At 44.7% G+C, this 16,615-nt stretch overlaps 2 protein-coding genes across 2 annotated transcripts; one reads left to right on the forward strand and one right to left on the reverse strand.

Moving 5' to 3' along the window:
- The first annotated feature begins 365 nt into the window (after positions 1-365).
- prpf38b (pre-mRNA processing factor 38B) lies at positions 366-5,252 on the forward strand. Its single transcript, XM_079284736.1, has 6 exons — positions 366-772; positions 1,273-1,341; positions 1,555-1,706; positions 2,089-2,149; positions 3,405-3,649; positions 3,825-5,252. The coding sequence occupies exons 1-6, from the start codon at positions 563-565 to the stop codon at positions 4,510-4,512; spliced, it is 1,425 nt and encodes a 474-aa protein (XP_079140862.1). The 5' UTR covers positions 366-562; the 3' UTR covers positions 4,513-5,252.
- A 210-nt stretch (positions 5,253-5,462) lies between these two features.
- On the reverse strand, positions 5,463-14,734 carry LOC306788698 (uncharacterized protein). The gene is made up of 18 exons (XM_079284303.1): positions 14,616-14,734; positions 14,245-14,502; positions 13,880-14,149; positions 13,539-13,796; positions 13,005-13,265; positions 12,637-12,897; positions 12,152-12,412; positions 11,778-12,038; positions 11,425-11,688; positions 10,321-10,581; positions 9,947-10,207; positions 9,594-9,857; positions 8,491-8,751; positions 8,117-8,377; positions 7,735-8,025; positions 6,428-6,664; positions 6,257-6,310; positions 5,463-6,119 (listed from the first exon to the last, which is right to left on the reverse strand). The coding sequence occupies exons 2-18, from the start codon at positions 14,417-14,419 to the stop codon at positions 5,824-5,826; spliced, it is 4,197 nt and encodes a 1,398-aa protein (XP_079140429.1). The 5' UTR covers positions 14,420-14,502; positions 14,616-14,734; the 3' UTR covers positions 5,463-5,823.
- Between the last annotated feature and the right edge of the window lie 1,881 nt (positions 14,735-16,615).

Genomic DNA, 16,615 nt, shown 5'->3' on the forward strand with positions numbered 1-16,615 from the left:
ATCAAATTAAATGTTAAAAAGACAATGGAAGCTTTAAGAGGAAATTGGTTGTTGAAATTGTCAAGCGGCAAATATAAATCGGAAAGTAAAATGTACCATTTCCTGTTGAGGCAAGACAAACAAAATTCAAAATAAACGTGTACTGAGTACATTGATGTGAAAAGCAAAATCGTTTTAAATGCACCATGACATAATAATTAAAACACCCCGTATTTACAGAAGCCTTAAAAATATGTGTTTGCACAATTGTTTGATTTAACAATTTTAACAATTAGATTTATAAATAAATGCTTTTATTTTGTAAACATTCGCCTTGTTGACGTATCGACTGTTAGCGGTCGGTTCCTTTCACATTGCACCACCGACGGTCCTGTTCCACCTCGCAACAGCACCGAGCTACAACGACGGCGGGAAGTTGTTAACATCAATTTAACCTCAAATCAGCGACAATTAAACGGACGAAATTGTTAACGACCATCATTTCACGATATAATATTGATGGGTCTGTAATCGGAAGTACGCTAACTGTACAGTAAGCTTAGCGGCGTGGGATTCAGCTAACATGGCTAATGTCGGAAACCAGCTACCAACACAGGCCGTTAGCAAGCCTCCACCAGGAAAACATGGAAATGTATTGCCCCTGTGGGGCAACGAGAAGACCATGAACCTCAACCCAATGATCCTTACGAATGTACTGTCTTCGCCGTATTTCAAAGTTCAGCTTTATGAACTTAAGACGTACCATGAAGTTGTGGACGAAATCTACTTCAAGGTAATGTTAGCGAATGCTAAGCCGCATGCTAGCTAACGTTAGATATCCACTGTCACACACAAGCTAGCGCTACACTGCAGTCGTCAAATAACTGTGGTAACTGGGATCAGATGGCATTCATTTTAACTAACTTAACTTCAGGGCACGGAAAGACGTCCGCCTAATTCACATAATTGCCCACAAATGTATAACATTAGTTATATTATTAGTAAGCTAACGCTAGCTAAATTGAGCAACTAAGCTAACGTTAAATCAAATACGGTACCGTCAATTTGCTGCCATTATCAACCTTACGTAAACTTTATGTATACGAGTTAATCTGTGTTATCTGTAAGGGGACCGTCCGCGATAGTCCCAGAATATCTCATGGATCTCTAATGCAAGTCGTCAGGGAGGTGGACGGTATCTTTCTAATGTGTGCTGTGATCTGTGCAGATCCAATACGGTCTCTCAGGCGTGTGTGTGTGTAAAGTAGTGTAACTCGTCCTGTGTTCCTACAGGTGACCCATGCTGAACCTTGGGAAAAAGGCAGCCGAAAGACCGCGGGTCAGACTGGAATGTGCGGAGGGGTAAGTGAGAAGTACGTGCTTTTTATATTCCCCATGTCTAACCCCCCTCTACCCTTACCAGCCTGGAGGATGATGCTTTACAAATATTAGACGTGATTTATTAGTACTTTAATTCGTGTACTTGTTGAGCGATGTAGTCTAAAGGCCAGTCGTAGGTTTGCTGTGAATCATTTACACTGATATGCTTTACAAATGTGTCTTCATCCTTTTCAGGTGCGTGGAGTTGGGACTGGTGGTATTGTGTCCACTGCTTTCTGTCTTCTATACAAACTGTTTACTCTCAAGTTGACTCGCAAACAGCTGATGGGTCTGATCACTCATACAGACTCTCCATACATCAGAACGCTTGGATTCATGTACATAAGGTATGGTTGCCATAATTCTTCTATGTAGGTTTTTTTTGTTTTAGACTTGCAGAGATTCCGTGTATTACTTGATATTTTGCACATTTTTAGGTAAGACGTAATTCTGATTGCTCAACTGCCCACCTGTTTCAGCAGAGGAATGTGTTCTTTTACGGCAATATTTTTTATTGAAAATATAATTTTAAGGCAAGACCTCATCAGTTAATGGAAAATAATAAATATTGTAATTAGAAATTTTGTACTAAAATAAATTTGTGTAAGGGAAATTGTAATGCTCTGATCACATTTTTATTTATTTAAGTCTCACCTGTCTGAAAATCAGTGTATGATGTATTATTGGAACAATTAAAATTAAACGTTGTGCTCTCTGGTTCTGCCTCAGATACACTCAGCCCCCGGCAGATTTGATAGAATGGTACGACGGTTTCCTGGATGATGAGGAGGTATGTCACCTCGGGTAATAATTTAATGTTTCTTTCTCTGCATTAAATACACAGTTACACGACACAAGTTAAAAACTGTCCGTTTCCCTCCCTTGTGATGCTCATAGCTGATTTTTCACCTTTGCCTTCATTTGGCTTAATTGTCCCCAACTTTTGTCCTCTAAACCTAAGTAGCTAGGTTACTTGTTCACTTCTCTGCCGGTGATTTTTATCATGGTAAGTACCATATACAATAATGAGTCACTCTTTTCGTCAATGTAATATTAAGGCATGCCCTTTTTGTTTTTGACAAGCTTTTATCAGGACTTGTTGCACAAAACTAAATTTGGGATTAATAGCAACTGGAGCATTCATATGGATACATACAGACAATATAAATACAAACCATATAACACATGTCAACTGTTGCATTAGTCTGTTGTTCCCACCCTATTTGATTAGCATACAATTTGATACCAGGCTGTGCAGCCAGGCCTCCTTTGATGTTCTGTTGCATTATATTTGATCATATGAAATCCTACCCAACTGGTTAATTCCCCTGTTTTTTTCTTTAGATGCCCATTGTGCAGCAGGTGAATTGGATATTGTTTCTCAGCACTGTTGGGTTGCGTGTGTGAGTGCAAAGCGGCTGTTCTCTACTATATAAAGTCGATAACTCTTCAACTGGTGTGCATTTGGCCTACCTGCTCCATGCTGTGCTTATACTGTGGGCAGTTGTTATGCTCCCATGGCCCCGTTGTGCTTTTGGGAGACTGAAGGAAGCCATGGCTTCTCTCTCTTTGTCCTTTTGGCACAATGAGGAAGTTTCACAGTATTATTAGATGCTGCTCTCTTGTTTCCTTCATTTCTGGTCTGTAAGCAGTCGATGCAAACCACTTTTTAGAACATGTCGTTTTAAACAGATGATGTGAAGGAAAGGAGGGCGGATCGTAGAAATGTAATAGCATTTATTTGGTCAAAGCTCACATTGTAAATACAGACTCTCCAGAAACTGCCAGACAGATGAGATGAGGCAAGCTTTTTTATATTTATAGTTGTTTCCTCTTTAAAACTATCAAAGTAAAGTAGGCAAATTTGATTGATATGAGAGATTAAGCTAGATGAACAGAGGTGAAGGTTCAGTACTTGGTCATCACAAATTGCTTTTTGATTCGAGGCAAGATTGAGAAAGCGATCAGATTTTTTCTGTGTCCTGCCTGTGTCTCCTAATTGATTTTCTTTTTTTCTATTGTTCTTTCCCACCGTTTGATTCTAGGAGCTCGATGTGAAGGCAGGAGGCGGCTGTGTCATGACCGTTGGGGAGATGTTGCGCTCCTTCTTGACCAAACTGGAGTGGTTCTCCACTCTGTTCCCCCGTATCCCAGTGCCTGTGCAGAAGTTCATTGACCAGCAGATGAAGGCGAGGCCTCGTAAGGTTGTTCAGAAGGAGCCGCAGGAGGAGGAGGAACCCGCAGAGCCGGAAGCAGAGGCAGGGAGGCCAGGGGAACGACGCCAGTCCAGGTAACGCAGTCAATGGTTCAAGCTTTTTAGCTTTATTTTCTCGAGGCAATCTTCCATTTAGGATGGAAAGGTTCATATATGTGATTATACGTGACTTACTGGACTTTATTATTCCGATTTATGTAGCCAAACAGAAAGTTTAAATGCTTGAAGCTGATGTTGCTTTTCTTGCCAGGACTCCCAGGCGGACACCAAGCCCCAAGCGGTCACCCAAGAGATCACCCAAGAGGTCACCCAAACGGTCAAGGAGCAGGAGCCACCACCGCGAGAAAGAACGCCACGGCCCCAGCTTTGACCGAGAGCTGGACAGGGAGCGTGACCGCCAGAAGAAGGAGAGGGGGGACAGGGGGGACAGGGACCTGGATAGGGACAGAGGGGAGAGGGGGGAAAGGGAGAGACGGCGGTCCCGCAGTGCAGACAGGAACCGGGAACGTAGGCAAATTTGCAGTGGCAGCCGGGACCGAAAAAATGAACGCAGAGACAAAGAAAGAGACGGCGGGGAAGACAAGAGCAGGAAGAAGGACAGGGAACGGCAAAAAGACAGAGGCTTAGAAAAGGAGAGGTCCAAGGACAAAAAGAACAGGGGAGAGACTAACGACAAGAAGCATAAAGAGGACAGGGAGAGGCACAGAGAAGAGAGGAAGGCCAAAAAGTTGAGTCGGAGTCGAAGCAGGGAGAGGAAGCACAAAAGTGGGGGAGAAGAGAAGAGCAGGAAAGGAGAGCTCAGCCACAGCAGAGATAGAGACAGGGAGCGAGACGGAGAGCAGCGGTCTCACAAACGTAGTGGTAGCAAAGAGAGGAGCCATCATCCGCGAGAGTCCAGTAATGACCTTAGTAAACATAGGAGTCACAGCACTGAGTAAATGTCGCCCCCCCCCAGCAATATTACTTCTTCTACTCCCGTGTTTACCATCCTTTTTTTCTACCCTGCTGTCTGTCACTTGTGCTAAAGAGAAGGAATGTCACATTGGACATCTGCAGTTGTCGTCTTTGGCCGATGAAATGTTGCTTTACTTTTATGTTTTTTTTGCCTTCTCCCCCCCATCAGAACAGTTAGTCTTCACAGTTTGAAAAGTGGCAAAAATGGCATTTTAATTTTCTATGGTGCGCTCGTTTGCCCTGTGAAGATGTGGGTGTGTACATACTGTTTTGGAGGCTGTCTACACACGATGAAAGTGCTGAGTTGCCTTTCTTGCTGGGTCGAGTGCTGGAAGCTCAGCTCAACACCGTCATATGATTTATGTAATGTATAAAGAATTATTTTCAGGCGATACAGAGGCCAAAACATTTTTAAATTTGACTGATATCACAGTGCATATATTTGGACTTTCTTCATATTTAAGCGTCTCGTTCAGTTGTATTCTGAACATGCTTTGAAGGGTCACAAGTGAACGGTTGAAGTACAAATTTGAGCGTAGCAGCAATGTGGCACGATGGCTCAGCAAAAAGCAATTCTGTCCATGGTGGTGTGTAGACAACACGAGAATGTTTTAATCCTCGAATGAGCAGTCTGCAACGGGTGATTTTGTACGACTCACACACTGAGCCCTGACTGTGCTGTTTGGGTTATTGCTCTGTTGCATTTTGTTTTCTAATAAAACACTTTTACAAACACATTGTTCTTGTCTTGAAAGAAAATGACGTGGCAAATGTCCTACAAGCATAGATTACGAGATACATTTGACAACAATCACTGAGTTAAGACACAAACGCTGAATGCAAAGAATATTTTTTATAGTTTTATTAGAACATAGTCTGAAAATATTTCCAGATTAAATATACATCTAGAAATAGTAAAACAAATACCCTGGACATGTTAATTCCTGATAGATTAACTTTAAAGTGACTAAATCATTACAAAAGTGATTATAAGGCCCAAGATAAAAAAATATATCACCTCAACCAACAGCAGACAAAAAGATTTTATAGAGGAACTTAAAATGTGGGCATGAGCTCTCATTTAGAAGACCTCTTCCCTCGTGTAACACCTCAAACTAACTGCAGTTTATGGTTAGCAGCAGAAATGTAAACATCAGAGCATGCTAATTAGTTCCCATGTTGTAGCAGACCTAAAGTGGTTGTGTATTATAGGTAACTGGGAAAAGATTTGTCAAATAAGCTGACAGTGAAACCATCACATTTTAATCGGGAGACGAGTGCAGACCTCTAGCTCTCTACATGAGTGTTTTGCTCTTAAGCCCTTGTCCTGTTTGCACACACACAGGCTCTGACTCTGGGCCACTAGTGGTCGAGTCCTCGGCCCGCACAGAGAAGCAGTAAGCGGAGTGCAGGTTCAGATCAGTGACGATGGTGCGCTCGCCTTGCACCATGTTCGTCTCGGGCTCACTGGAGCTGCTCTGCTCGCTGATCACCAGCCTGTAGTGGGAAGCACCTTCTACTGGAGACCACTCAATTAAAACAACTGTTGCCGTTGCTTGTGTGACATTCAGCACGGGAGCTGAGAGGCCTCCTGTTGGGGGAAATCAAGTCAGAGTTCAGGGTCCAATAAAATAGTAATAATGGTATTGCAATAATGCTAATATATTCAGGTTAGGTTTAATATTCTACCCATCATTTTTGTAACATCTGTCCTTAATACAAACCCACCGTGCTCTGGCTTTTGCCAACTGAGATCTCTCCTCCTGCGTCCTTGTGTTGTCGCTACAGGGAAAAGGTTCAGATCAATTGAGTTTGTTTTAAACATACCGTGAAATGTGTCTTTTCAAATTCCGCATCCTCTCCATGCTTATTTATACAAGCAAACACAGAGGGTCCTACCGTTTGGGACGCATGTCGTTTCACTTTCTCCAGCTGTGTTGTTGGCTGTGATCACCAGGTTGGTGGAGGCCATGTTGGACAGGGAGCAGGACAGCCCTGCAGTGCTGCACAGCTGGGCCTTTGGCGTCACACTGTTGTCGTACACCGTGTATGTGGTGGCAAACACGGATGCGTTCCACGCAACTGTGGCATAGGAGCTGTTACCACTGTACACCACCCCTGATGGTGGACAGGGAGCTGGGAGGAGAGATGTCGGAGTCAGTTAAAAGATCTGAAAACTAGGTTTCAAATGTGGGGCTTTTCCCTAAAATCATATACATTCATGACGAAATGAGCTACAACAACCGGCCCTTTTTCACAGCAGACATTTTGACTTGTCATAGTAGGAAAAGCACAGGTGTTAATAATAACACGAACGATGGATGTTGTCTTTAAGTGTCACAGTAAGTCATGACAGTGAAACAGGATGCACAATACTCTGGGCACGAAGCAGCTAAATGGAATCCAGCCATCATTATTTTTGTATTAGTCGCACAAAACAAATACACAAATCTCCACTGGGAAATCACCAAAATCTTCTCTAAATTCAGCAGAAGACACTGCATTCCTGTGTTAGACCCCATCGCTCATACTGTCGTCAGGAACTGACTGTGAAAATATGTTTTTACGGCCTTTAAACTTTGGATAGGAGCACACTTTCCCCTGATCGACAGAGTCCAGTTTGACCTCCTATTATTGATATCATGTATTAATCAGCATTTAGGCTTGTCACAGTAGTAACAGGACAAATGTAAATAATGAAGTGTTCCAGTAAACCATGGTAGTGAACAATGCACAGAACAGTGCTGGAATGCTACAAAGAACTCAAATACAAGTATATGTTTGAGGTTTCCTTGAATATTTATATTTTCTGCTACTTCGTACATCTACTTCACTACATTATAATGGACAGTGTTGTACATTATACTCCCCTACATTTATTTGGCAACAAAACACCTGCCATAAAAGAGTCAAATTTGAAAGTCTCTTTTTTTGACGATTTGATTTCAAACTCAGATTTACTGTTATAAATTGTATCATCGGGTTAACAACATTATGTTACTTTTGGAATGTCATAGCAGGAAGAGCAGGTATAATTAAATATGTTGCTGTGATATGTGGTTACAAGTCCAGTCAGCCAGAGGAAAGTCGACTACATATTACTATAAATAAAGTAAATACTAAGCTATGATAAAGACTCCATTGTCAAAAGGGCAAAATGTAAGAAATATGTTTGAACAGTAGCTCGAGCGTTCAGTGTAGCCCACCTGTTGTGTCATTGAGAGGCACAGATGGGTCGCTGGTACCGGCAGCGTTCCTGCTTTCCACTGTAGCAGAGTAGGATGAACCACAGGGGAGAGGAATCTCAAAGTACGTCACGGTTGTCCAATAGGAAGAGACCTCGAGCTGGGCCTGGCTGTCTCCCAGCAGACTTCCTGTTAACTTCAGCATGTAGTCCGTGTCTCTACAGGTGATCTGTGTCCAGCTGAAGCGCGTCACTTGGATCTCCATCTCCATTGGTAGCAGCTGCACCTCAACAGTGTCTGGCGGGCAGGGAGCTGGATAGAGAGAGAGAGAATAATTCATGTATTCGTCCACATTAAGTGCATATGTTACTAAGTTATTGAGTCTGACGTGCGGCTCTTATACCTGCTCCACTCTGCACTGGGCTACTGAAGGAGCTGTTGCATGTCCCATCTGAGGCCTGGACAGAGAAATTGTAAACTGTTCCACAATCAAGAGCCTGGATGGTGCAGGTGGGATCTGTGCTGTAACAGTACAGCATGTCTCCATTTCCAGCCTGGGCACAGCCATAATAGGCTACAGCGTTGTCTGAGGCCGTCCATGACAGCAATGCAGACTGATTGTTACAGTGGAAAGTAACCGAGAGACCATCAGGCTGGCAGGGACCTGGACAGAAAGAGAAGATCAACCTGCTGAAACTAACATGATTTAGTTGTGTTTGGTCAACGTATGAACAAAGACTGGTTTGCCCCATGTCTTTAGTATGTAAAGACTAATACCTGTGTTGAGTGTGGCATTGTGACTGGCCTTGCTGGAGCAGTTCTCATGGCTGGCAGTCACAAACACTGTATACTGCTGGTCGCAGTGGAGCTCTGATAGGCTGCAGTTACTGGAGGTGGTGTTGCAAGTATGAAGATGTCCGTCTACACCCATAGCGACGACGTGATAGGTTTCAGCTACAGGAGAGGGGCTCCAGGACACCAGTGCACTGTTGTCCTCACAGGTGGCGTTGACTGCCACGTTCCTGGGCGGACACGGCTCTGTGAGAAAAGTTGGGAATAGGTGATGTCTCGTTTCTTGCTAAGCCTACCGGACAGATATGAATGTGGTATTTATCTTCTCATATAAGTCTCAGCTAGAAACTTTTGCAGAAGCCAAAAAGGAATGGGGAAAACTCGTCCAAACAATACTTTCCATATAGGTTAGTACTTGAAAATATGGTATGTGAATAGGGGTGTAACGATACGCGTATTCGTATTGAACCGTTCGGTACGATGCTCACGGTTCGGTACGCATGACGAACCGAATGCGTTTGAATCAAAAAATGTCTTTTTTTACAAACGTGTGCTGTGAGGCGTCACTGTGAGGCTGTAGTTTTGTCCGCAGTTAAAGTCAGAAAAGTGAGCTGTGGTCATTCGCAGTTAGTACTTGAAAAGATTCGATCATCAATTTATTGTTGAAGTAATTCTTCCAGCTTTTTTTTTGATGCTTTTCTACTATTTTATTTCGGACATTTTACAGACCGAATGATTGATCGTTTAATTGAGAAAATAATCACTTTGAGAGTTATGTTATATTATCATGTATATTGTATTAATGTTTTGCTATTGTCTGAATGTGTAAGCAACACATTAGAGTTGCAGCTGGTGGAGCCTCAATAAACTTGCAATTTATTCTAAAACACTGGATCTATTTATAAAATGGTCAAGTAAGTATAACTAACAAAATATAATAAATGAAAGTAAAAAGTGCAATATTTGCACCGCAAATGTAATGAAGTAAAAGTATAGAGTAGCAGAAGATGGAAATACTGAAGTAAAGTACTTGGTTGCTTTTCACAAGAGTGAATAAAGCATATAAAAGGGTTACGCTTCTGCAGTACCTGTTTGCATGAACACGGTGCTACTGGCCTGGCTACAGCAGCCTTGACTGTGTGCTTTCACGGTAAAGTTGTACGTCTCTCCACACTCCAGGCCGGTGAACTGACAGGAATCGCCAGTAGAGTTACACGTCCGCACCTCCCCCCCTGATGTCTTGATGGCACTTGCAGGGTATAGTTCAACATCAGACATCTTCTCCCAGGACAGGGCGGCGGTGCGGGAGCCACACTGCAGGTCGACGGCCACACCCTGAGGAGGACACGGACCTAAAAAGAGGACGTTTTGAAGGATCTTGAGATCTTAAATCTTGAACAAATGTTACTAAGTTATTGAGTCTGACGTGCGGCTCTTATACCTGCTCCACTCTGCACTGGGCTACTGAAGGAGCTGTTGCATGTCCCATCTGAGGCCTGGACAGAGAAATTGTAAACTGTTCCACAATCAAGAGCCTGGATGGTGCAGGTGGGATCTGTGCTGTAACAGTACAGCATGTCTCCATTTCCAGCCTGGGCACAGCCATAATAGGCTACAGCGTTGTCTGAGGCCGTCCATGACAGCAATGCAGACTGATTGTTACAGTGGAAAGTAACCGAGAGACCATCAGGCTGGCAGGGACCTGGACAGAAAGAGAAGATCAACCTGCTGAAACTAATGTGATTTAGTTGTGTTTGGTCAACGTATGAACAAAGACTGGTTTGCCCCATGTCTTTAGTATGTAAAGACTAATACCTGTGTTGAGTGTGGCATTGTGACTGGCCTTGCTGGAGCAGTTCTCATGGCTGGCAGTCACAAACACTGTATACTGCTGGTCGCAGTGGAGCTCTGATAGGCTGCAGTTACTGGAGGTGGTGTTGCAAGTATGAAGATGTCCGTCTACACCCATAGCGACGACGTGATAGGTTTCAGCTACAGGAGAGGGGCTCCAGGACACCAGTGCACTGTTGTCCTCACAGGTGGCGTTGACTGCCACGTTCCTGGGCGGACACGGCTCTGTGAGAAAAGTTGGGAATAGGTGATGTCTCGTTTCTTGCTAAGCCTACCGGACAGATATGAATGTGGTATTTATCTTCTCATATAAGTCTCAGCTAGAAACTTTTGCAGAAGCCAAAAAGGAATGGGGAAAACTCGTCCAAACAATACTTTCCATATAGGTTAGTACTTGAAAATATGGTATGTAAATAGGGGTGTAACGATACGCGTATTCGTATTGAACCGTTCGGTACGACGCTCACGGTTCGGTACGCATGACGAACCGAATGCGTTTGAGTAAAAAAATGTCTTTTTTTACAAACGTGTGCTGTGAGGCGTTACTGTGAGGCTGTAGTTTTGTCCGCAGTTAAAGTCAGAAAAGTGAGCTGTGGTCATTCGCAGTTAGTACTTGAAAAGATTCGATCATCAATTCATTGTTGAAGTAATTCTTCCAGCTTTTTTTTTGATGCTTTTCTACTATTTTATTTCGGACATTTTACAGACCGAATGATTGATCGTTTAATTGAGAAAATAATCACTTTGAGAGTTATGTTATATTATCATGTATTTTGTATTAATGTTTTGCTATTGTCTTAATGTGTAAGCAACACATTAGAGTTGCAGCTGGTGGAGCCTCATTAAACTTGCAATTTATTCTAAAACACTGGATCTATTCATAAAATGGTCAAGTAAGTATAATTAACAAAATATAATAAATGGAGTAAAAAGTGCAATATTTGCACCGCAAATGTAATGAAGTAAAAGTATAGAGTAGCAGAAGATGGAAATACTGAAGTAAAGTACTTGGTTGCTTTATTCACAAGAGTGAATAAAGCATATAAAAGGGTTACGCTTCTGCAGTACCTGTTTGGATGAACACGGTGCTACTGGCCCGGCTACAGCAGCCTTGACTGTGTGCTTTCACGGTAAAGTTGTACGTCTCTCCACACTCCAGGCCGGTGAACTGATAGGAATCGCCTGTAGAGTTACACGTCCGCACCTCCCCCCCTGATGTCTTGATGGCACTTGCAATGTATAGTTCAACATCAGACATCTCCTCCCAGGACAGGGCGGCGGTGCGGGAGCCACACTGCAGGTCGACGGCCACACCCTGAGGAGGACACGGACCTAAAAAGAGGACGTTTTGAAGGATCTTGAGATCTTAAATCTTGAACAAATGTTACTAAGTTATTGAGTCTGACGTGCGGCTCTTATACCTGCTCCACTCTGCACTGGGCTACTGAAGGAGCTGTTGCATGTCCCATCTGAGGCCTGGACAGAGAAATTGTAAACTGTTCCACAATCAAGAGCCTGGATGGTGCAGGTGGGATCTGTGCTGTAACAGTACAGCATGTCTCCATTTCCAGCCTGGGCACAGCCATAATAGGCTACAGCGTTGTCTGAGGCCGTCCATGACAGCAATGCAGACTGATTGTTACAGTGGAAAGTAACCGAGAGACCATCAGGCTGGCAGGGACCTGGACAGAAAGAGAAGATCAACCTGCTGAAACTAACATGATTTAGTTGTGTTTGGTCAACGTATGAACAAAGACTGGTTTGCCCCATGTCTTTAGTATGTAAAGACTAATACCTGTGTTGAGTGTGGCATTGTGACTGGCCTTGCTGGAGCAGTTCTCATGGCTGGCAGTCACAAACACTGTATACTGCTGGTCGCAGTGGAGCTCTGATAGGCTGCAGTTACTGGAGGTGGTGTTGCAAGTATGAAGATGTCCGTCTACACCCATAGCGACGACGTGATAGGTTTCAGCTACAGGAGAGGGGCTCCAGGACACCAGTGCACTGTTGTCCTCACAGGTGGCGTTGACTGCCACGTTCCTGGGCGGACACGGCTCTGTGAGAAAAGTTGGGAATAGGTGATGTCTCGTTTCTTGCTAAGCCTACCGGACAGATATGAATGTGGTATTTATCTTCTCATATATAGTCATATATATAGTCATATTTAGCATCACAGCATCAATCTTTTCAGCTAACTCTCAGCAAGAAAGTGAATAAGCATATTTCCGAAAACAGTGTTCCTTGGAGGAATATCTTTCAAAGTCAACTAAATGAGCTCACCTGTGAGCTTCTCTACAGGAGCGCTCATCTCGCTCATGCACACATTAGTGTGTCCCATCACAGTGAAAGTGTACAGCTGACCACAGCTCAGGTCCAGGAAGGAGCAGCTGCTCTCGGGGGAGTCACAGGTGGAGTTAACACCTGAAGCACATGTGGCTTTCACAGTGTAGTTCTGTGTGGTGCTGCTCTGGTTCCACTTCACTGTCACCACGTTGCTGCTACAGTTCTGCTCCACAGTGGTGTTCTCAGGTTTACAAGGAGCTAGAGGTGGTTGAAAGAAGAGCAGCATTTTCATGAAAATCACATTATTCATTCTTTTTTAAAATTATTTTATACTCAAGCTCTGCACATTAGAGCGCTGCACTGACCAGACTGAACCTTGTAGTCCGAACCAGCAATGATTTCGCATTGAATGGAGGAGGAGGTGACGACCACCCCGTAGACCTTGCCGCACTGCAGATCATGAATGGAGCAGGAGTTGGCCGATGAGTTACAGGAGGCTCTGTGTCCATCGGTGCTGATGGCCCAGGCGGTGTACTCGTCTTGGCCTGGGGTCTGTGTCCAACTCACATTCATCACGTTGCTGTCACACTGTAACCCAGCTAGGACATCTCCTGGGAGACACGGAGCTATGGGAGACAGTTTGAGTACAGGTATGAGCATACTCTACAAATGTAAAGGTCATGTTGATATTGTGAGACTTGGTACACTAAACCGCTTGGTGACAAAATGTGCATGGGTGGCCCAAGACATGTTTAGTGCCATGCCATCCTCTGCACCTTGAGCTATAAGGGACTGTTGATTTGTCTTATCGATGGATAAACTAAGTTGTGATCGGTCGCTATTTTTGAATGTCCCTTTATGTCAAATTTCTGGGTAAAGGTCCTGTCCTTATATCTTACCAGAGTCAAAATCTATGCCAGCATGTTTGCTGCTGTTGCAGCTTTCTGTGGAAGCCACCAGCGTAGCCGAGTACGACCGGCCACAGTGAAGCTTTGCAGCGCAGGAGGTGTCCCTGGAGGAACAGGATGCTGTGTGGCCGTGCTCTCCTGTCACCTCAACAGTGTAGAAATCTGCTCCACTGCTCTCAGACCAGGAGAAATTCCCTTTGTTGGTACCACAGTCCACGTGAGCAGTGAAGTTGGTTGGCTCACAAGGGGCTGAAAGAGGGAAAGAGGTGGAAAAAACAGATTTTAGATTTTGATCATTTCCTTTACTCTACTGCCACAGAAACACATCCTACCTGTGCTTATTTCTATGGGCGGGCTGTAGCTGCTGCGGCAGGTTCCGTCCTGTGCTGCGATGCGGAAAGCATATCTCTGTCCACACAGCAGGTTGGCCAACGTGTATGAGGTATTAGAGGGAGTGTGCATTGAAGGAGGGTGTGTGCCGCCTGTCCTCTCAATTTCTAAAGTGTAGGTGGCCCCGGACACTGGATTCTGGTCCCATGTGAGGCTCAATGTGTTGGTATCACAGCTGACTTGGCCTGTCAAATTGGTAGGCGGACAATGACCTAGGATAAGACAGAGAGATATTTATAAGAAAGGTGTCACTGCACAATTGCTACATCTACGTTTCTTTATTATCGACCTTGCCGTTTCCTCTCACCTGTTCTCAGCTCCACGGCTGAGCTTGGCTCGCTCCAGCAGCCCATGGCTACAGTTACAACAGTAACAGCATAGGTTTCCCCACAGTGTAGGTCAGTGAAATTGCATGAGCAGGAATAGTTTGAGCTGCAAGTGTGATTGTGTCCATCATCTGCAGTTGCTATTGCTGTGTACATCTCAGCCCCTGTTACATTAGACCAAGAGACAGCGCTGTCCTCACACGCTGCAGACACGGAGACGTTACTTGGAGCGCAAAGACCTGGAGATGAGGGAAGAACAATAGGGTTTGATGTTGTCTCTCTGAGCTGAAATGTACCGGTAAGTATATTTTTGTGGTATAACATGGATATCTAACTTCAAGTCTTTCTGCACCTGCTTCAAAGCTGTAAACTGCACTCGGGCTTCCTGTGCACGTCTTGGAGTATGGCGTTACCGTGATGCCATAGGTTTCACCGCAGTGGATGTCAGTTAGCTGAGAGCTGGAAGTGTCGGTGTGGCCGTGGTGTGTGTGTCCGTCCTGGCCCGTCGCTGTCACATTGTATCCTACAGCACTGGGGCTTCCTACCCACGAGACCAGGGCTGAGTGATTGAAACAGACCAGTGTGGCGCTCACGTCCTGCGGGGCGCAAGGGACTGGGGAGGGAAAAGGACAAAAGACAAAGTAGTTATCAACATACAATGCATCAACTGACACTTTGTCAGGTTCAGTTTTTTAAGAAATTCGCTTCTCTGCTTTTTTGCCAAGAGTTAGATGAGAAGATTGATATGATGGAGCGGACAGCCGGTTAGCTTAGCTTAGCACAAAGACTGGAAGCAGGGGGAAAACAGCTAGCCTGGTGCTCTAAAGCCTCTAAACATCACAAATTATCACATCATATCTTGTTTTGTTTTTATGTGTAAAAAATCGAATTGTTATGTGCTGGACTATTTAGCAGCGTGGAACAACCTCATGATCATCAGTCAGTGTTTATAAGCGTTACATTGGTGGAAGTATTACCTGTTTCAATAGATTCACTGACACTTGGGGTGCTGTTGCATTGCGCCCCCTGAGCTTGAACTGTCAAATTGAAATCCAAGCCACAGGGAAGATTTTGAAACGCACAACTGGTATTTGTAGTCTGGCAGGTGTCCTGATACCCTCCTCCTGCTACCAGAGCCAGAAAGCCGAGGCGTCCCACAGGGTCAGTCCAACTGAACACTGCTGTGTTGGTGCCACACGTGTATTGCTTAGATAAGATTGCTGGAGAACAGGGGGCTGAAAAGAAAGCAGAAGAAACGGTATATAGATGTGGGTTTACCAGAAAGCAAGAAATACCTTTTTCCCACATATACCTTAATGCTCTCACCCGTGCTAATGTTGTTGCCGGAGCCAGGTGCACTGTCACACTGGCTTCCTCGTGCAATGATTGTGGTCATGTAGGTTTCACTGCACAGGAGATCTGTCAGGTTGCATGTAGCAGTGGCCGAGCTGCACGAAACTGTGTGCCCGTTTGTAGCTGTCGCATTAACTACGTAACCTGTGGCATCGGCCATCGGCCTCCATGACAGAGAGGAAGAATCGGTGCCACAGATCAGGCTGCTGTTCTGGATCGAGGGAGAGCAAGGAGCTGAGATGGAGAGATGAAAGGGAGAATGAGTTAGTGGTTTACAAAGCCATGAAAAATAAAAATCTATTTTCTCTTTGCAGTCTCTCCGGGTTTTCTCTTTTCCACCTGTCATCAGGGTTGTACTGATGCTTCCAGTGCTGTTACAGGTGGCATGCTCAGCCATCACAGTCAAGTTGTAAACCTTTCCGCACTTCAGCTGGTTCAGCTGACAGGAAGTCGTACTGCTCCTACAGGAAGTATAATGCTGAGAGCTGTCCTCTCGAGCGCGTACAGTGTAGCGCACGGCCCCGGCAGCAGCTTCCCAGGACACCGTGGCCGCGTCCGAACCACACTGGAGGACACCGGTCACATTGACAGGATCACATGGTCCTGGTGGAAGAGGTAAAGAGAGGACATGCGTCACATCATGCGATCCAAGTCCAAGAGAATGCTTTCCAATAAATGTAAACAAATATTTTAAAGGAAACCTGTTGTCAGAGCGGTTTGACTCGGTGAGCTGGTGCAGTTGCCCTGGGATGCCACCGTGACGTTGTACTGACTGGCACACTGCAGGCCGGAGACAGAGCATGTGAGGTTGGACGTGGAGCAGTTTTTAGAGAAGCCACCGGGGCCCGTCACTGTCGTTGTGTAGGAGGTGGCACCAAGAGAGGCGTTCCAGGAGGCCTGAAGAGAGTTTGTGCCACAGTCTGTCGCTGCTGTCAGGCTGTCAGGGGGGCAGGGTGCTGGAGGAAGATATCACTGCATGAAATACACCAAAGTAACAAA

This window comes from Melanostigma gelatinosum (assembly GCF_949748355.1).
Source record: "Melanostigma gelatinosum genome assembly, chromosome: 15".
Classification (NCBI taxonomy): domain Eukaryota; kingdom Metazoa; phylum Chordata; class Actinopteri; order Perciformes; family Zoarcidae; genus Melanostigma; species Melanostigma gelatinosum.

Coding starts and splice junctions, on each gene's coding strand:
- prpf38b (XM_079284736.1), top strand. CDS start 563: ATGGCTAATGTCGGAAACCAGCTACCAACACAGGCCGTTAGCAAGCCT. Junction 1,707..2,088: donor CTTGGATTCATGTACATAAG/GTATGGTTGCCA, acceptor GTTCTGCCTCAG/ATACACTCAGCCCCCGGCAG. Junction 3,650..3,824: donor GGGGAACGACGCCAGTCCAG/GTAACGCAGTCA, acceptor TTTTCTTGCCAG/GACTCCCAGGCGGACACCAA.
- LOC306788698 (XM_079284303.1), bottom strand. CDS start 14,419: ATGTACACAGCAATAGCAACTGCAGATGATGGACACAATCACACTTGC. Junction 6,665..7,734: donor GCCTCTCAATGACACAACAG/GTGGGCTACACT, acceptor CTCTCCTCCCAG/CTCCCTGTCCACCATCAGGG. Junction 6,311..6,427: donor AACGACATGCGTCCCAAACG/GTAGGACCCTCT, acceptor TTTTCCCTGTAG/CGACAACACAAGGACGCAGG.